Below are 17717 nucleotides of genomic sequence, written 5' to 3'. Positions count from 1 at the left end.
CTTGGTTACTAGCCTTAACCTAGCCAACTGAACCAGCCTCCAGAAGGATCGCATAGTGCATGTGACAAGCTTTCAGAAGGAGAAACTAGCAAACACGAATAACTTTCAGTATAAGAACAGTATTCTGGAGAGTGTTTGTTTGTTTATGTCCTTAATGATCACCCCCATGAGATGATAACATGATAGCATTTTTAACTTTGGCTGCTAGTGTAAGGGAGCAACTGATGCAGGATGAAGCTTCCCAGGTTGCAAGGGAACACTTCTAGGAACCAAGGGATTAACAAATGGATATAGGAAAATTGGAATATTCATCAGATGCTTTGGGGAACAGCCTTTCTAATGAGATGGCTGCAGTCACAGCTTCCATTTCCATCTGCAGCTGCTTCGATTTGCTTTAACGGCATGGCTTTAAACCACACAGTTTAATCAGTGTTTGGCAACTTTAAGACCTCATCTTTGAGAATTATGAGTGGCAGGAGGAAGAGCCACAGACTAGACAATGGTCAGATAAGAGACAGTGGAGTCTTCAGAAGGAATGGGGGCATGTCAAACATCTCAAACATCTTCCTTAGTTTCTTGAACTGTAAACGTAAGGGGGTGAAGATGTACTTGCAAGAATATGTTAATGTAACCTTATGGTAAATGTAGAGTTATTCTTACTGGGTGTGCTTCTTGACTAGACTACCTTGCAAAGCTGACCCAAAGAGATGCTTCTCATTATATGGGTGTGCAAATGAAACTTCTAATTTTGAACCATTTAGCCAAGTCCTTGGCCAGGCTCTCATAGCTGTTTATGAAGCTGCTCCCTGGTGAGTCTACCTGTATTTGCCAGCACAGCCATTTTGTTTCCTGGGAGAAAGGATGCAGCTGATTGACCTTTTCCAAAAGAGATGCTTTGTATGCGTGGCCATTTATTGCAAAACATCTCTTGTAAAGGTGTTGCCAGGCTTTAGTCAAGGGCCTTAGTAGCACATATTGAATTATATTACATTCACATTATTATATATTTGATTGTATTCCCATATTCTATTCAATCTAGCCATATCTTTAGGGATTTTACACTCTTCTGAATGTTTTTTGAATTACTATCAACGTGCAGGCAAAATGCTATGAAACATAATCATGTTTCTCTCCAAATGGAAAGAAAAATGGAGTACAGCTAGTCCTTGACTTACGACAGTTTCTTTAGTGACCATTCAAGTTACAAATGTACTAAAATGAGACTTACGACTGCTTTTCATAGTTACAAGCTTGGCAGCATCCTCATGATCATGTGAGCAAAATCCAGACACTTGGTAATTGATTCACATTTATGACCATTGTTGTGTCCCAAGGACATGTTATCCCCTTTCGCAACCTTCTGATAAGCAAACTCAATGGGGAATCCAGATTCACTTAACAACCAGGTTACTAACTTATGAACTGCAGTGATTCACTTAACAACGGTGGCAAGAAAGGTTGTAAATGGGGTAAACTCATTGAACAAATGTTTCAGGTCAACAACATACATTTTGGGCTCAACTGTGGTCATAAATCAAGGACTATCTGTCGTAGACACTAGGAAGTGAATCAGAAATGCTAATTTTGGGATTGAATTTAGTTAAGCAGCCATTACTGAAGATTACTTGCACCACAGAGAATTAAGAGGAACATAAAGGTAAAAAAAGGTTCAGAGTGAATGACATTAGTTAAGGAATGAGCCCTAAGGCAGCTCTGCATAAGATTTTCATGAGTAGTTTATAAAATCCTGTTCTATTGATTGGGTTTGTTCATATAATATTTTGTAATCATAAATGAAGCATTTATAGAGTCATTATCATCCCCAATTACACTTGTTAGGCTTATACACTAATTAGTTTGGATCAGATAAGACTGAAAGGTTAATCAGTGAAATTTACAGTTCCAAGGGATAGATAAATTAACATTTTGTAGAAGTCTGCCCAAAAACAATGCCAGCAAATTATTGATCATCCTGTACATTTTTGTCTATTCCCCCTTGTGGAAATATTATGCTTGAAAGTCTTCAAGGCTTTCGTGAGCCTTAGGGATGGGAATTTGCACAGAAAATTTGTTTGTGAAAAACATAAAATAGGTTATAAGGACACCCATAATGTTCGCCCTGGCCCTCATACACATCAAGTTTACCCAAATTCTTGGGGTCAATTTTCATTTGCTTCTCTGAATGCCATTTGTAAAATATTAAATTATGTTTTTTCTACATCAGGAGAAAAATATTCTTTGCCAGAGGTTCTTTTCCACGAAACAAGTTGCTCCCAGACACACAATCTGTGTTCTTAATATTATTATGCAGAAAATTTAAGCTGGCGTTCAAAAACTGGAGTTGATAAAGAGTTGATCTGGGATAGAGGTGCTACTCAGCCGATCCGCACTGGTTTGCCTGAACTGGTGGTGGAAATTTTGCCCAGTTTGGAGAACTGGAAGCGATGGCGGGTTGACCATGCCCCCGAACCAGTCGCTCTGTTGCCGGTTGCTCACCCTGCCCACCCGGTCACCACTCACTCACCCCAATGCTTTGCATACTGCTTGGACTGCATACTGCAAGGTAATGGGATGCGCACGCATGAAAACATGGTGGCGAAGGCAGCAGCTTTTTCAGCAACTGGAGGACTTTTCAGCAGCCTAGGCCAGCTGCTGCCTCTTTGAGAGCTGCTTTGTAAAGCGGCTTTCAAAGAGGTGGTGTCTGGGAGGCTTCTTTGCCAGTCAGCTGCTTCCCAACAGTGGCAGCTGGCTGGGGGCCGCCAAAAACTTTAGTCAACTTGCTTCTGGACTCTGGACCAACTGCCATGGAAAGAGGTGGTGACGGAGGAGAAAGAGGGGAAACAGGGGTAACTGGCAAAGGGAGGGAGGGGGTAGATAGAGAAAAATCCTTAAAAAATTCCTACCTTTTCCTGTGGATGTAGCTAGGTGAGTGGGGAATGCCTGGGAAAGTAGGAGGCGGGATTTAGTAGAGATAAAATAGCATTCTTCTTTTTGGTCAAGGTCATGGTATTCCTGCAATTGGAGGGGGAGTGGTTGGAGTGATGTCTCGAGTTGGGATGGATTAGGATTAGATGAGGTGATGGACTGATGGGTGCAGGGGATGGGTTTGGACTTTTGACTTACTGAGGGAAAGCCCAAAAATCTCAGTTTCGGTTTTCCCAGATGTACCTGTATACCTACTCTAATAAATGGGAGCTTTGAGAAAACGCCTGTCTTGGAGTTTCATTGGAGTTGGTCTTTTTAGGAATGCTGACAGAATGACTGGCCCAACAAATAGAATTGTAGTCCCTGTCCCCCATTCCTAGTCTAGCACCTTAACCACGACACTGACATTGGTTCTTGTGCTTCATTGCTGATTAATAATATTAATATAAATGCTGTCTCTACCCCAGCGATCTTCTCCTTTACTGTATGTTTATGCTGAATGTTCAACATATCCTATATTCAATGTAAACCACTTTTGTCCTAAATTTACAGAAATAATCTATAAATTAACAAGCATCAATGTGAGACTATTCAATTGGAAAATGCGTTCAGATAGTGTTATCTTGTATTAAAAAAACCTAGTTTTTGAACCCAAGTGCAATAGTTTAAACAATCAAGCACTAATTACTTTGGGTAATGCTCTCCGTTCCAGTTGCTGAATTGGTACATAATTAATTAACACATGCTATAGATTTCTGTTGAAAACTTCATAAAAACTACCCATCTTAGAAAAGTCTGGAAAATAATCTGTAGAAATTTAGCACTTTTAGGTGATTGCAGGAAAGAAAAGAAATAAGAAGCATCTGATTTTTTTTATATATAAAAAAGTATTACAAAATTTTCCACAAATGACCTAAATTGCATATATCTACATATGGCTGGGGGTGGCAAAGTGTTGAATAGATCAAAGTGCAACCAAATTCAGGGTACAAATAGTAATTATAATATTATTAATAATGGCTATTTATAGAACAACGGTTCATAATACAACTGCCCAGGATAAATTAAAGCACATACTGTAGTGTGCTATAAATGTTGCTCTAATGCAAGATTCAGAAGTTAAAACAACATTTTTGGTGAATTATAATTTTCTCTTCCTAGTTTCTATTAGAAGTTTCTTTGCTCAAGAAAACTCACTTAAATATCAGTTACAAAATATTGCTATGAAGCCATTTCCCCTGAGATTTTAAATATTGCTCATGTTTAAAATCTTAACTCAAACTGTCGTTATTCTTTTGTACACAAATGTCTTTCTTTTACATACATCCCATAATTTATCAGTAAATGACAAACATTGAGAATGTGGTGGCGCAGCAATTTCCACGTCACCTTGATGAATCCGAATATCTAGACACACGCCAGTCCGGCTTCCGACCCGGTCACAGCACAGAGACAGCCTTGGTCGCGTTGGTTGATGATCTCTGGAGGGCCAGAGATAGAGGTTGTTCCTCTATCCTGGTCCTATTAGACCTCTCAGCGGCTTTTGATACCATCAACCATGGTATCCTATTGCGCCGGCTGGAGGGGATGGGAGTCGGAGGCACCGTTTTACGGTGGTTCGGCTCCTACCTCTCCGGCCGGATGCAATGTGTGTTGACAGGGGGGCAGAGGTCGACCCTGAGGCCACTCTCTTGTGGGGTGCCGCAGGGGTCGGTCCTCTCGCCCCTTCTGTTCAACGCATACGTGAAGCTGCTGGGCGAGATCATCCGTGGTTTTGGGGTTGAGTATCATCTGTACGCTGATGATACTCAGCTGTACATCTCAACCCCAAGCCACCCCAACGAGGCTGTCGAAGTGATGTCCCGGTGTTTGGAAGCCGTCGGGGTCTGGATGGGGGACAACAGACTCAAACTCAACCCTTCCAAGACTGAGTGGCTGTGGCTACCGGCACCTCGGTTCAGCCACCTGACTCCATCGCTGGCCATAGGGGGCGAACAATTGCCCCCTATGGAACGGGCGCGCAATTTGGGCGTCCTCCTAGATGCCCGGCTGTCAATGGACGACCATGTGGCAGCCGTGGCAAGGGGGGCGTTCCACCAGGTTCGCCTGGTGCGCCAATTGCGCCCCCTTCTGGACCGGGATGCCCTACGCACGGTCACTCATGCACTGGTGACGTCTCGCCTGGACTACTGTAATGCTCTCTACATGGGGCTTCCCTTGGGATGCGCCCGAAGACTGCAGCTAGTCCAGAACGCAGCCGCGCGGGTAGTCATGGGGAGTACCAGGTACTCCCACGTAACACCGCTCCTGCGCGAGCTGCACTGGCTGCCTGTGGTCTTTCGGGTGCGTTTCAAGGTTCTGACCACCATCTTTAAAGCGCTCCATGGCATAGGGCCTAGCTACCTGCGGGATCGCATCCTCCCACACACATCCCTGCGGCCAATTCGCTCTCACAGGGAGGGGCTTCTCCTGGTGCCGTCCACTAGGCAATGCCAACGGGCGACACCGAGGAGTAGGGCCTTCTCTGTGATGGGCCCAACCCTCTGGAATGACCTCCCCCCCGACATTAGAACCACCACTGACTTCCGCTCCTTCCGACAGAAATTGAAGACACACCTGTTCCGACTGGCTGGCCTGGCATAATTATAACGTCTACCTCCTGGCATACATATTTCTTACTGGTTTTTAGAGGGATTGTTCTTTTAAACTTAATTTTATAGGATATTGGGGTTTTAAATTTTGTACATTTTAAATTATTTACTTAGCATTACAGTTCTGTATATCTTTTTATCCTCCTCTTATTTATGTATCTATCTACCTAATAATTTGAATTGTCTAAATTTTATAGTTACTTACGATGTATTTCTGATATGGACTGTACACCGCCCCGAGTCCCTTTTGGGAGAGGGGGCGGTCTATAAGCGCTAAGAAATAAATAAATAAATAAATAAATAAATAAATAAATAAATAAATACAATGGCACGTTTCCCATCAAAAATGAACAAGTATAAAAGAAGACAACCATTTGATTTTGTGAATGACATATTTTTAAGTTCTCTCATAATAAATATTTTATTATTTGATGTTATTTATTTATTTTTCACACTTCTGAACTCCCTAGCTCCCTCAAAGAGGGATTCTGAGCAGCATACTATTAAATATATTGAGAAAGAATTAGAAACTGGATGTTCTGTAGAATTTATGTATCATATGTTTGCCTTCATTATGCAATTTATTTTTGTAAATGAATGCCAGTTTTAGTTGGAGCTGTCTATAAGCAGGCACAGTTCTAATATTGAACAAAGTTGTATAAAATAATGTCAAGGGCAAAGACTTCTGATTCCAAAGTATGCTATTCTAACCTTTGACCATATCAGAAGACTTCCATACAGGAACAGGTTATTCTGATATTCCTGGAAATAGTTGCACCATGACATCACAGTCAAAATGCACGATTCCTATTACATGGTATAACTAATTCTAGAAATGTTAGAGTAGACTATGCAAAGGTCAGGCCACTTTTGGTGAGGTGAGAACAAATTCCTCTGTTTGAACAGATTTTTCTTTTTAACCTTGAGGTCAGAAAATAATTTTGATGTCAAAAGAGGTTATTATTTGAGTAGACATGGAAAATATGCCATTGTTCAGGTTCAATGGAAAACACAGCAGGTATATGCTGAGATCATGGCCCAAATACTGTATGTTTAAATTCATTTGTTCATAACAACAACTGACCCAAAAAGTCTGGAACAATTGTCCGCATTAACGTGAACATTAATCACTGTTAATGACTGTGAATATAATTATCAGGTGGACAAATGATACAAAATACCCATACAGAAAAATTTCTGTATGAAGCAGAGATTAATACATTTATTTGATTTTCATAAGTGAGGAAATTCAAGACTCTGGTAACTTGATTGAATCCAAATAGGGACACTGCAAAGATAATCCTACAATAAACTTTACTATTAATTTCCCCACTGTGAGTGTATCAGCTTAAGGTTTCAGGTATAAGTAGTGTATAATGTTTTTAGACATTTTAACCATGCTAGTGATAATCAATTCTGTATTTTAGAAGGAACTGGAGAAAGAAAGGAAAATACATATAGAAATAGATGGCTATTGCTATATCTGGTCTTACACTATGAATACCCACTCACAACAACAACAACTATTACTACTACTACTACTACTTTAAAAATAGATCACAGAAAACAGGTAGTTTCATTTCATTTTTAAAAAAGTGAATTAGGAGGGAAGATATGATAAACCACTTATGAAAAATCAGTGCATACAAAGCTCTGGTTACTTTTAAAAATGACAATGTACAGAGACTGAAACAAAAATGAAAACACTATAACCTCCATCTCCGTGTGTGTGTGTGTGTGTGTGTGTGTGTGTTTGTGTGTGTGTTTATGCAGCTAGACTTCAAAGGGAGATATATAATTACCTTCTGAGTTAGATACATTCCTGGGAGAGGAAGAGTGTGCCTCTTTAAGCGACTGGGCTGCAGTAAATACTGATGCAGTTTTCTGTTATTTTCAATCGGATGGAGAGCAGATATCATTGGCTGCACTGAGGAGCTGTCACATTCTCAGTGCTGAGGAGGAGTAGGAACAAGAAGCAGCATTTGAGCTCTTTCTACACACTGGCTTCGCAAACATTGAGAAAGAAAGAAATGAATATCTGGCTTTAAAGCTAACAGCAGCCCAGATTTCAGAGTGGTAATCTACTACTGCAGAAGGAGCAACATCAAAAGTCTAAGGAGGGAGACTGGATTTCGGAGTCTTTTGCTGTAGCACAACTCCTTGGATTTGCGCTGTCCAAAGTGCTGAAACATGAATCAAACTGCAACAGTGTCCCATCAGGTGAAATGTCAGCCTACGAAGATGATCAAGGTACTGTGTGGCACCTCATTTTTGTGGATTGGAATGTGTATGTCTTTAGGTGTGTGTGTGTGTGTTTGAGAGAATGTGTGTATCTGCTTATAGATATCTTTGTGGAACAATATGATTACCACTAATTTAAATATTAATACTCTGATATGTTTCCTATGTGACTTTTTTCTTTTATAATGAATGACTCCTGAGTCTTCCATCAGAATTATTTGTCTGCAGCTTGCATTGTCATTTCTAGTTTTTTTCACTTGGGATAGTGAGATGTGTGGGGTAAATATGAGGAACTGGGAATGATGATTTAGAAGTTTGGTAAGGTTTTTAGTACTTTTTGTACTAAAAAGAGTTTTGAATACACAAGAGGAACCTCATAGCAGAGATAAAGGCTGCTTGATTATTATCCCTAGTTTCTTGCATTTTATTCAGCTGAGAATACCACAAGTTATGAATTTTTAAAATTCTGAATAGTCCTGGGTCTGATTTTAGTCATATATTGGTAAACTAAGTTGAAATGAAATGGAGCATAGCTGGCTTGATGGTGGCTTGTTAATTGATTTATGGCTAAGAGTGTGTAGAAATATCTGAATTTGAAGGTATATTGATGGCCTTATCATTTTGCAAATAGTCTTGACTGACACGAGTTTATTAGTGCCCTTTACTACATTTTTTCCACATGTGAACATTCCAGATGTGTGATATACACCTCTAGTATTGCAGTGAAGAAGGGTGGGAGAAATATAGCCCTGCTCTTGTATCAAAGTATTTCTTTACAGTGTGATAAATGTATAACTGAAAAATACTTTTCAACTGCAATCAGAATTTTTCTTTGGGTATATTTTTTCTATAGCATTATTTTACGATTCTACACTATTCTTGTTTGTTCCAGCCATTCAGCCACAAATCAGTATTTCATTAAATCTAGAAAAGGCTGGATTGAATGATTAATCTGCAAAATTGTAGAACACAGTGCATTAAAAACTACTAAGGTTGCGGTCTTACACTGATTTACTTGGAACTGAATGCAGTGGGACATGCAGCACATTCAGAAAGCTATGGGGCTCATTACTTAATTCTTGCTGAACCCATTGATTTGTACTTCTAGATTAGGGTTGTTCAACCTTGGCAACTTTAAAACTTGTGAACTTCAACTCCCAGAATTCACCAGCTAGCCCTGTTCTAGATGAACATAGATTCATAGCCTGATTTGCGCATAAATATGCATTGGTATCCAAATGTCTCTTGTATTCTAGGAAATAGTAAAGTTACGTATTTTTGTAAAAAAAGAGGAGAAACTAATGAATTTCATGAAGTTACCAAAACTGTGCAAAATTGACAAAGTTCTATATAGTAGGATGTAGCAAATAAAAATTTCAGTGCAGCCTTATACTTGTCAACCCAAATATAAACCCAGTAGACTTCAATCTGAGTGTCACATTGAAGTCAATGTGACACCCAAGCATTTGTGGATGAACTTACTGATTTAATTTTTCTCAGCATGTTCATTCACATTCCAGTATGCATTCCTCACGAAGAAGGTAGAAAATCTGTGGCCTTAATGATCAGCCCGCAAATCAGAATATTAGGCATAAAAGCTACATGTTAGCATATATATATTTTACATGGAGCAAACCAAATCTTAATTGCATTTGGATGGTTAGTGCTCTTTTGCTTCTTAAGGTCCTGTGATTCTAATATTGGGACTACTCCTGAAGCGTGTGGAATATATATATCAAATGTTAACAGCTATAAATTAGTTATTAAGTGCATTTCACTATATGCTGAAAGGAAATCACAGAAATGTAACTACATTAAAAGCCCTAATTGATCAATATCAATGGCCAGAGAAAGGGACAAAAATAAGAGTTGCATTTAGGTAGCATTTGTTTGCAAAGATGTCATCATACAAATAATACTTGCTCAAGATAAAGTGTTTGATGTTACACACTCTCTTTTTGGAAAGGAGTAAATGTAATATGTGCTTTGAAAACAGGGCCAGATACTGCAGTCTAAAGTGAATGGTTGCAGCAAACCGATACAGCCACAAAGTTAGAATGTACAGTATTATGCTCCAGGAGCTGACCAGCATAAGCTATTTCACATTTTCTTAGAAATTATGTTTCCACAAATATGTTCGTTTTAGGAAACAACTGACTGCACAAATGCATCAGGTTGTTTCCAATGCTGGCCATTTGCCAGCTGACTGGCAACAACTGGCAAGATGGATTCTTGCTGAATTCCCTTATGCCTTCCAAATCTGCTGCAGAGGAGGACTTTCTGATCAGATGGGATGGTGCAGGAGGTGGAAGCTTTAGCATCTAATTGGTGCATATAATTGGATAGATGTGATTATCTTATATTAGAAGTAGCTTCATAACTTAATTGGGCTAGGAACTAGAAACATTGGTAGCTGACGTTGTCAGGGGAGCTAGGGAGCCAATGTTGCACCGAAAAAAGGAAGGACTAAGTTTAAATTTTTAGACATGAACAACCAGGGGAAAAAATTCTAGGCTGCCGTTTGGTGGAGTTACTACAAGGTGAACTAACGATTTGAGTATTAATGCTAGAAGGATTTAGAGTTAAGCATATATTGGTTTCTTTTCTTTTTTTCAAATAATTTTATTAAGAATAAAAAAGAAGAAATGCTGATACAAAAGACAAATACAAAAAGAAAGGTAGAAAAAGGGGGAAAGTGTAACAAAAAGAAAATAAGAAGTAATTTTCCTCTTCATTCCAGCAAGTAAAAACAACTTTAGTTGCTCATCACCATATCTAAATAAAACATCCCCCCACTCTCTTGACATTATAATTCATCTCTTAACTAAAGTCTCATCATTTGTTCTTTGTCAGCAATTCCTGTAATGGAAACCAGATACAACTAATTTTCTATTTGAACCTTGATTGAATAAGATAACCTTGTATTCCTTCCTTGAATTTTTAAGAATCTTAATTTTTAATTCATCAAATATAATCCCAGGACTTGTTTTATGTTCATTGTTTTTTTTTTAAACCAAACCAACCAAGAATCTTTCAAAACTTTAACAGACCTCTTTGTACATCCAATAAGTAATGTTTTTGGTCACTTCTCATAAATCTTTCAAGACTTTAAGAGAGCTTATTTATAGATCCAGTAAGAAAAAGTTATCCAAGTCACTTTTCTGGTTTAATAATTATATATCTCCTTTAGGGAGGGAGGCATCTGTCAGTTTCATTTGTGTATCCAGTACATCTTTCTCCATATCTGTCATATTGTGTGACACATGTAAGTCCAGTAGCAATTTAATTTCAAAATTATCCATTATAGCCCTTTTTTCTTCTGCAACTTTATTGACACATGTTCTACTATATCAAGTAATTTTGAAGACCAGTATTCAAAAATATCTATTAAGGGTTTTTTTATATCATTCTTTATTTCTTTATTAACAAAAGCAATATTTCTAATGTCAAATCTTGAAGGTCCATTATCATGTTTGTTATTTTAAAAAAAATCTCAAACATTCACCAATTCTTTGGGAATAATTTTTCTAATTAATTCAAATCTATAATTCCAAATCCACTTAGACCCATAAACTATTGTTAATCAATTCAAAAATAATGTTTTTTTCAAAGCTTTTAAAAATCACATGTAAATTATTTTTTCCAAGGAGAAGGCATAACACCTCATAAGCATAGTAAAATCTTGCTGTCTGCAAAGGTCTTATCTTTTCTGGTACAGTTTAACAAAATAAATCCATTTAATCCAAACAGTGATTAATAAATGAGGTTCAGTAGAACTTTCTGTCCTTAAATGGCCGTGTTATGGAAATGAACTTTATATCCTTGACTCCCGCCACTCAATTTATAAGTCAACCACAAAAATGACTTTTTTTGTGGTCTCCTCATAAGCAATGGTGTCCAAAGTCATGTGATCTCTCTTTCTCTGGAGCAATTTCACAGATCTGGATCTAGCATCCAGACACAAATCCCTTCATAAATGTGGCCCCATTACCAGTAGGATGTCAGCTTTCCATGATGCTCACCAGAAGAAGAGGCCAAGAAAATATTAATTTATTGTTAACACTAATTATTATTTAGAGGTGTGATTGCATCATATAATAACCTCCTGTGTGTCTGGAATAGCCATACACCTAGCTATGTTGATTTAAGTATCATGAAATCCTGCAATCTCCTGTGAAAGGAATGTTCCATGATTCTATGGGGGTTTGCCATGCAGGCTTGCCATGCAGTGGATTACTTTCTTTTTCCCCCAATTACAACTGATACAGTATTGAAGGCAGAGATGAAAGTTCATTGGACAATTGCAGAATAGAAAGTCACGTCAGAGAAATAAATTGTTTAATGGAAAATCAACCGGATAGAAATGTACATATTATTGAACATTTCTCAAGGGATCAGACACAATTTCAAGTTGGAATTCTCACGAATGAAGGCAAATACACGTCAAAAATTGGTGTGGATGATGTGACCGTGATCTTCAAGGGTGGGATCAGGATAATTAAGCATTGTGCCAATCATTAAGCCAGGTTGCAGGTAGGGGTATCTCATATGCTATGATAGGTCTGAGGGGGACTCCTATTTTGTGTATCTTGGGGAGTCCACAAAATCTTGGCTGGAGCGGCATCTGTTGCTCTCATTTTCCAACATTCTTTTTCTGTTATACACTTGTTTTATTTGAATTGGCTAAGTTAAGCATTCAATTGTGTGACCATTGTTTTCATTTCTGCTCTCTTTGGTGGCCTATATTAAATTCTCATGATTGTGAGAACACTACTGCCAGTGTCAATGAAACCATGGTGGACTTGGAGTGCCTTGCTTATTTAATTGTTCAGCTGTTTAATGTTAGCTTACACCACATGAGAGGAAATATCTATCTTCTTTCCTATAAAGCGGAGAGAGAAAAGACCCAAAGAATCTACATTTGGAATCTTTAAGCAGCAAATAACATTTCAATTTTGATCTAGACATTCAGCAAGTAATAAATCTTTCCTGCATAGTCCTGTGCAAGGACTGGTAGAGGTTGAAGTTTTTTATCTTTCCTTAGTAGCAGGCTGGCAGATGGTTGGATATATTTTTGAACAAGTATAAAATAGCAAATGTTTGTTCATTGTTTTCAAAGGACAGCCTGCTATGCAAGGAAACAATGTATACAATTTTCATAGGAAAACACACTGGAATTTCTACTATGATATAAAACAGATCCCATATTGCACCAGTAAGGGGTGATTTAATACCAAATGTCATGCCTCTGTATCATAAACCTGTGAAACGCTAAATGATGGGTTTTAGTCAATGAAGCTACAGTGCTTCTGGTTTAAATCATTTTCACCTTTCCCCCATTCTACCTCTTTTTGATGTTTGACTGCTTCTCACTTCCATATATACATTTAAATGTTTACAGGATCCAGTCTGGCTCGGTCACTGGGACCAGAGAGCTTTCGGAGTTGTGCTGGAGCCCATCCTCAGGGAGCTTCTCTCTAGCTTCTTCTCTGTGTGTTAGAGAGAAGTTAGAATAGAATAACAGAGTTGGAAGGGACCTTGGAGGTCTTCTAGTCGAAACCCCTGCCTAGGTAGGAAACCCTACACCACTTCAGACAAATGGTTATCCAACCTCTTCTTAAAAACTTCCAGTGTTGGAGCATTCACAACTTCTGGAAGCAAGTTGTTCCACTGATTAATTGTTCTAACTGTCAGGAAATTTCTCCTTAGTTCTAAGTTGCTTCTCTCCTTCATTTATTTCCATTGTTTCTTGTTCTACATTCCCTGAGGATGGATCCCAGCATGAGTCTGAAAGCTCAGAAGACTAAACCTCTGGTCCCAGTGACTGAGCCAAACTGGATCCAGCATACATTATCCTGGGACACGTATATTTACCTTCATTTATTTGAATGTATATTGAACAGGATTTTACAGGACTAATCTTGGAGTACGATGGGCAGGTTTTAAAATTTAAGCGATGAAGGATAAAGCGGCTGCTCTCATGAATCGTTTCCTGCTCAAAAATTGTGTAATGTGTAAACACAGTGCTGGCTTCAGGAAACCCTTGAAAATGGTGCTACCTGGAGGGACTTTAGTGATTTAAGACACTAAATGACTGAAATTGTAATGTTTAAAAATGATTTTATGGCTATTTATTTGTATACTGGACATTATATAGATATATTACTGTCAAGCACCAAGAGTCTTATGATTATGCCTCTAAAAAACTAAACCAAATAAATAAATAAATAAATAATATTTTACTCAGAACAGAACTGTGAACCTCCTGAAGAAGAAAACGACAGTTTCAGCCAGTACGGCTGCCAACAATAAGTTATTGTGGAAACTTCTACATGGCAAATACCTGGAAGCCCCTCAGCTTGGTTTAAACATTCTTGAGAAAAGGGTTTTGCACCCAAATTGGAGACCTTACCAGCTGGGTCAGTTGGCAACTGTTTGTTAAGTCCCTATGACCCAGATCATTATATCAGCACACACTCTTGTCTGTTCAGTGGCATTGCTGGAAAAAAGTAATATCTGCCTTTGGGAAATAGTAAACCATTTTGTTTCTCCCCTCTATCTCACCAGCAAACATGTGAATCAAAACTATGTTACTATGGCATTGCAAATAACATCCACTTATGGTAAATAATAGAGAAAATACTGTGCTGAAATATGCTCTGCAATTTCTCAAATGTTTTCTTTCTTCTGAATTAGGGTTTTATTTTGCTATGCTCCTCTCAGATAATTTATCTTCTAGTTCTCTGAGTAATGTTTCCGAATTGACTGTGCTGTAGGAGAGGGCAGATGGGGTTGCCTTAATTGTCCATCATGTTGCAGTCCTTATTTTCTGGCCTGAAATGAGAGGATGGCTCCTTATTGCCACTTCTTGCGTGGTTTTCACCTATAATGGAAATCCATACAGGGCAGAATCCATTAGAAAAATGATTGGACAGCAAAAGACTATTGTCTCTGTATCTTCTTTCTTTCTTTCTTTCTTTCTTTCTTTCTTTCTTTCTTTCTTTCTTTCTTTCTTTCTTTCTTCTTTCCTTCCTTCCTCTCTGTCTCTGTCTCTCTCATACAGAGAGACACAGAGAGAGAGACAGAGAGAGGGAGGGGAGAGAGAGGAGAGAGAGAGAGGGAGGAAGGGGGAAAGAGAGAGACAGAGAAGAGGGAGGGAGGGAGGGGAGAGAGAGAGAGAGAGAGAATCTTAGTCACTTCATGATCTAATAAATGTAATGACACCACAGTGGAGAGTTTACTGAATTTTGCTTCTTTTTAAAATGAGTTCTGAGAAACAAGTTGTGTTTCTTCAAACTGATTGAGGATGGTTAGAAATAATACAAGATATTTCTTTGTCTGCACGGCAGTCGCTGAAGAGAGAAAGCTGTATAGAGGTTTCATTTGACTTCGGCGAATACATTTAGCCTCCTAATAAGACATCCTTCTAACTGTGATTCATTTTGCATCACTTTCAGCCCTTTTACAAAGCAGCTCTCTGAATAGTGATTTTTCACTTAGATCTGTATTGTCGAAAACTTTTTAGCATCTAGCTGGGAATGCTAAATATCTGTTTTAGTTTCTTTCATTGCAACTGTGACTTCAGAAGCCACCCCTTGGGCAATAAACATGTTTTTACTTGTTTTGTTTATGGCTCATCTTTTAACACTGCAAGTAAATTTCATCGCCATATTGCACTACTATGCCTCACTTGTGAAAAAGAAAAAGAAGAAAAATGTGTCACATAGAAGAGAATTGCTAAAGCTTTGCCTGCCTGCCTTGTTGAGGAAAGAAATACAGATAGTCCTTGACTTACAACCATAACTAAGTCCAAAATTTCCATTGCTAAGCAAGACAGTTATTAAATAACATTTGCCCTTCCCTTTTTAGCCACAGTTGTGAAGTGTGTCACTGCAGTTGTTAAGGGAATCATTCAGTCACTAAGCAGATCTGGCTTCTCCTATTGACTTTGCTTGTCCAAAGGTTGCAAAAAGTATTCACATGACAGTTGAAAAACTATAAACTTTCTCTAAATTCACTAAAACTGAATCCCATTTTCCATATCAGACAAATATCTACACCTATCTGTTGAAGTAAGGAGTTGATTTGCCTGTCTGAGCTTTTCTACATATCACTCTTGACCCTTCCCTTGTCTGCTTTGCAAATCAACTCCCATGCTAAATGGCTATCAGAATATTACATATAATGAAGGATAATGGAATATAGTGGAGGATGCACTAGTTCATCAAAAGAAATGTTGCCAATGCATTCCTTCTTTGATAATGATAAACAATGGATCTTGATTCTCTCTCTCTCTCTCTCTCTCTCTCTCTCTCTCTCTCTCTCTCTCTCTCTCTTTCTTTCTTTCTTTCTTTCTTTCTTCCTTCTATGTCCCCCTACCTCCTTTCCTCCTGTCCTCCCTCCCTTGTCCCTCCCTCCCTTGTCCCTCCCTCCCTTCCTTTCTACCTACATTTTTGAACTACCATTTTTACAATAGTATGTTAAAATATAAAAATTTAGAATCTAGAAGGAGGCAGGCATAATGAAAGACTGTTAAAAACTACTTAAAAGGGGAAAGGGTGGGGGGGAGGCTCTCGGGGCACCAACCAGCCCCACAACTGCGTTCTCCTCTGGGTACCCAATACAAGGCTGCAGAGCCATATTTTGAATCCTTTTTAGAAGGCCAGGAGAGTTGCTGAGTATTCCACAAGATTGAGGTACCCACGTGTATTTGGAAGGGGGGATTATTCACAACCCCCTTTATATTGACAGCATTTGAAGCTTCTTATGGCAGAAAGAAAAAGAACAATTGGGCTGTAGATCCTATGAAGTACAAGAAGTACAACCCAAGATCTGCCCATAAGCGGTTATGGTAGTAATCTGATAAGTTTGCTACCATAACCGCTTATGGGCAGATCTTGGGTTGTACTTCTTGTACTTCATAGGATCTACAGCCCAATTGTTCTTTTTTCTTTCTGCCATAAGAAGCTTCAAATGCTGTCAATATAAAGGGGGTTGTGAATAATCCCCCCCTTCCAAATTACACGTGGGTACCTCAATCTTGTGGAATACTCAGCAACTCTCCTGGCCTTCTAAAAAGGATTCAAAATATGGCTCTGCAGCCTTGTATTGGGTACCCAGAGGAGAACGCAGTTGTGGGGCTGGTTGGTGCCCCGAGAGCCTCCCCCCACCCTTTCCCCTTTTAAGTAGTTTTTAACAGTCTTTCATTATGCCTGCCTCCTTCTAGATTCTAAATTTTTATATTTTAACATACTATTGTAAAAATGGTAGTTCAAAAATGTAGGTAGAAAGGAAGGAGGGAGGGACAAGGGAGGGAGGGACAAGGGAGGGAGGACAGGAGGAAAGGAGGTAGGGGGACATAGAAGGAAGAAAGAAAGAAAGAAAGAAAGAAAGAGAAGAGAGAGAGAGAGAGAGAGAGAGAGAGAGAGAGAGAGAGAGAGAATCAAGATCCAGTGTTTATCATTATCAAAGAAGGAATGCATTGGCAACATTTCTTTTGATGAACTAGTGCATCCTCCACTATATTCCATTATCCTTCATTATATGTAATATTCTGATAGCCATTTAGCATGGGAGTTGATTTGCAAAGCAGACAAGGGAAGGGTCAAGAGTGATATGTAGAAAAGCTCAGACAGGCAAATCACTCCTTACTTCAACAGATAGGTGTAGATATTTGTCTGATATGGAAAATGGGATTCAGTTTTAGTGAATTTAGAGAAAGTTTATAGTTTTTCAACTGTCATGTGAATACTTTTTGCAACCTTTGGACAAGCAAAGTCAATAGGAGAAGCCAGATCTGCTTAGTGACTGAATGATTCCCTTAACAACTGCAGTGACACACTTCACAACTGTGGCTAAAAAGGGAAGGGCAAATGTTATTTAATAACTGTCTTGCTTAGC

At 38.7% G+C, this 17717-nt stretch overlaps 1 protein-coding gene across 1 annotated transcript in view; it reads left to right on the top strand.

Moving 5' to 3' along the window:
• The first annotated feature begins 7616 nt into the window (after window positions 1–7616).
• DPP10 (dipeptidyl peptidase like 10) overlaps window positions 7617–17717 on the top strand; it is a 652197-nt gene continuing 642096 nt past the window's right edge. The window contains exon 1 of the mRNA XM_081939815.1: window positions 7617–7826. Coding sequence (XP_081795941.1) covers window positions 7767–7826 — 60 coding nt within the window. The 5' untranslated portion in view covers window positions 7617–7766. The remainder of the gene's footprint in view (window positions 7827–17717) is intronic.

The sequence above is a fragment of the Natrix helvetica genome, assembly GCF_964273705.1.
Source record: "Natrix helvetica genome assembly, chromosome: 1".
Classification (NCBI taxonomy): domain Eukaryota; kingdom Metazoa; phylum Chordata; class Lepidosauria; order Squamata; family Natricidae; genus Natrix; species Natrix helvetica.
The sequence above is the reverse complement of the archived record's forward strand: the minus strand, read 5'-3'. Positions and strand labels throughout refer to the sequence as shown.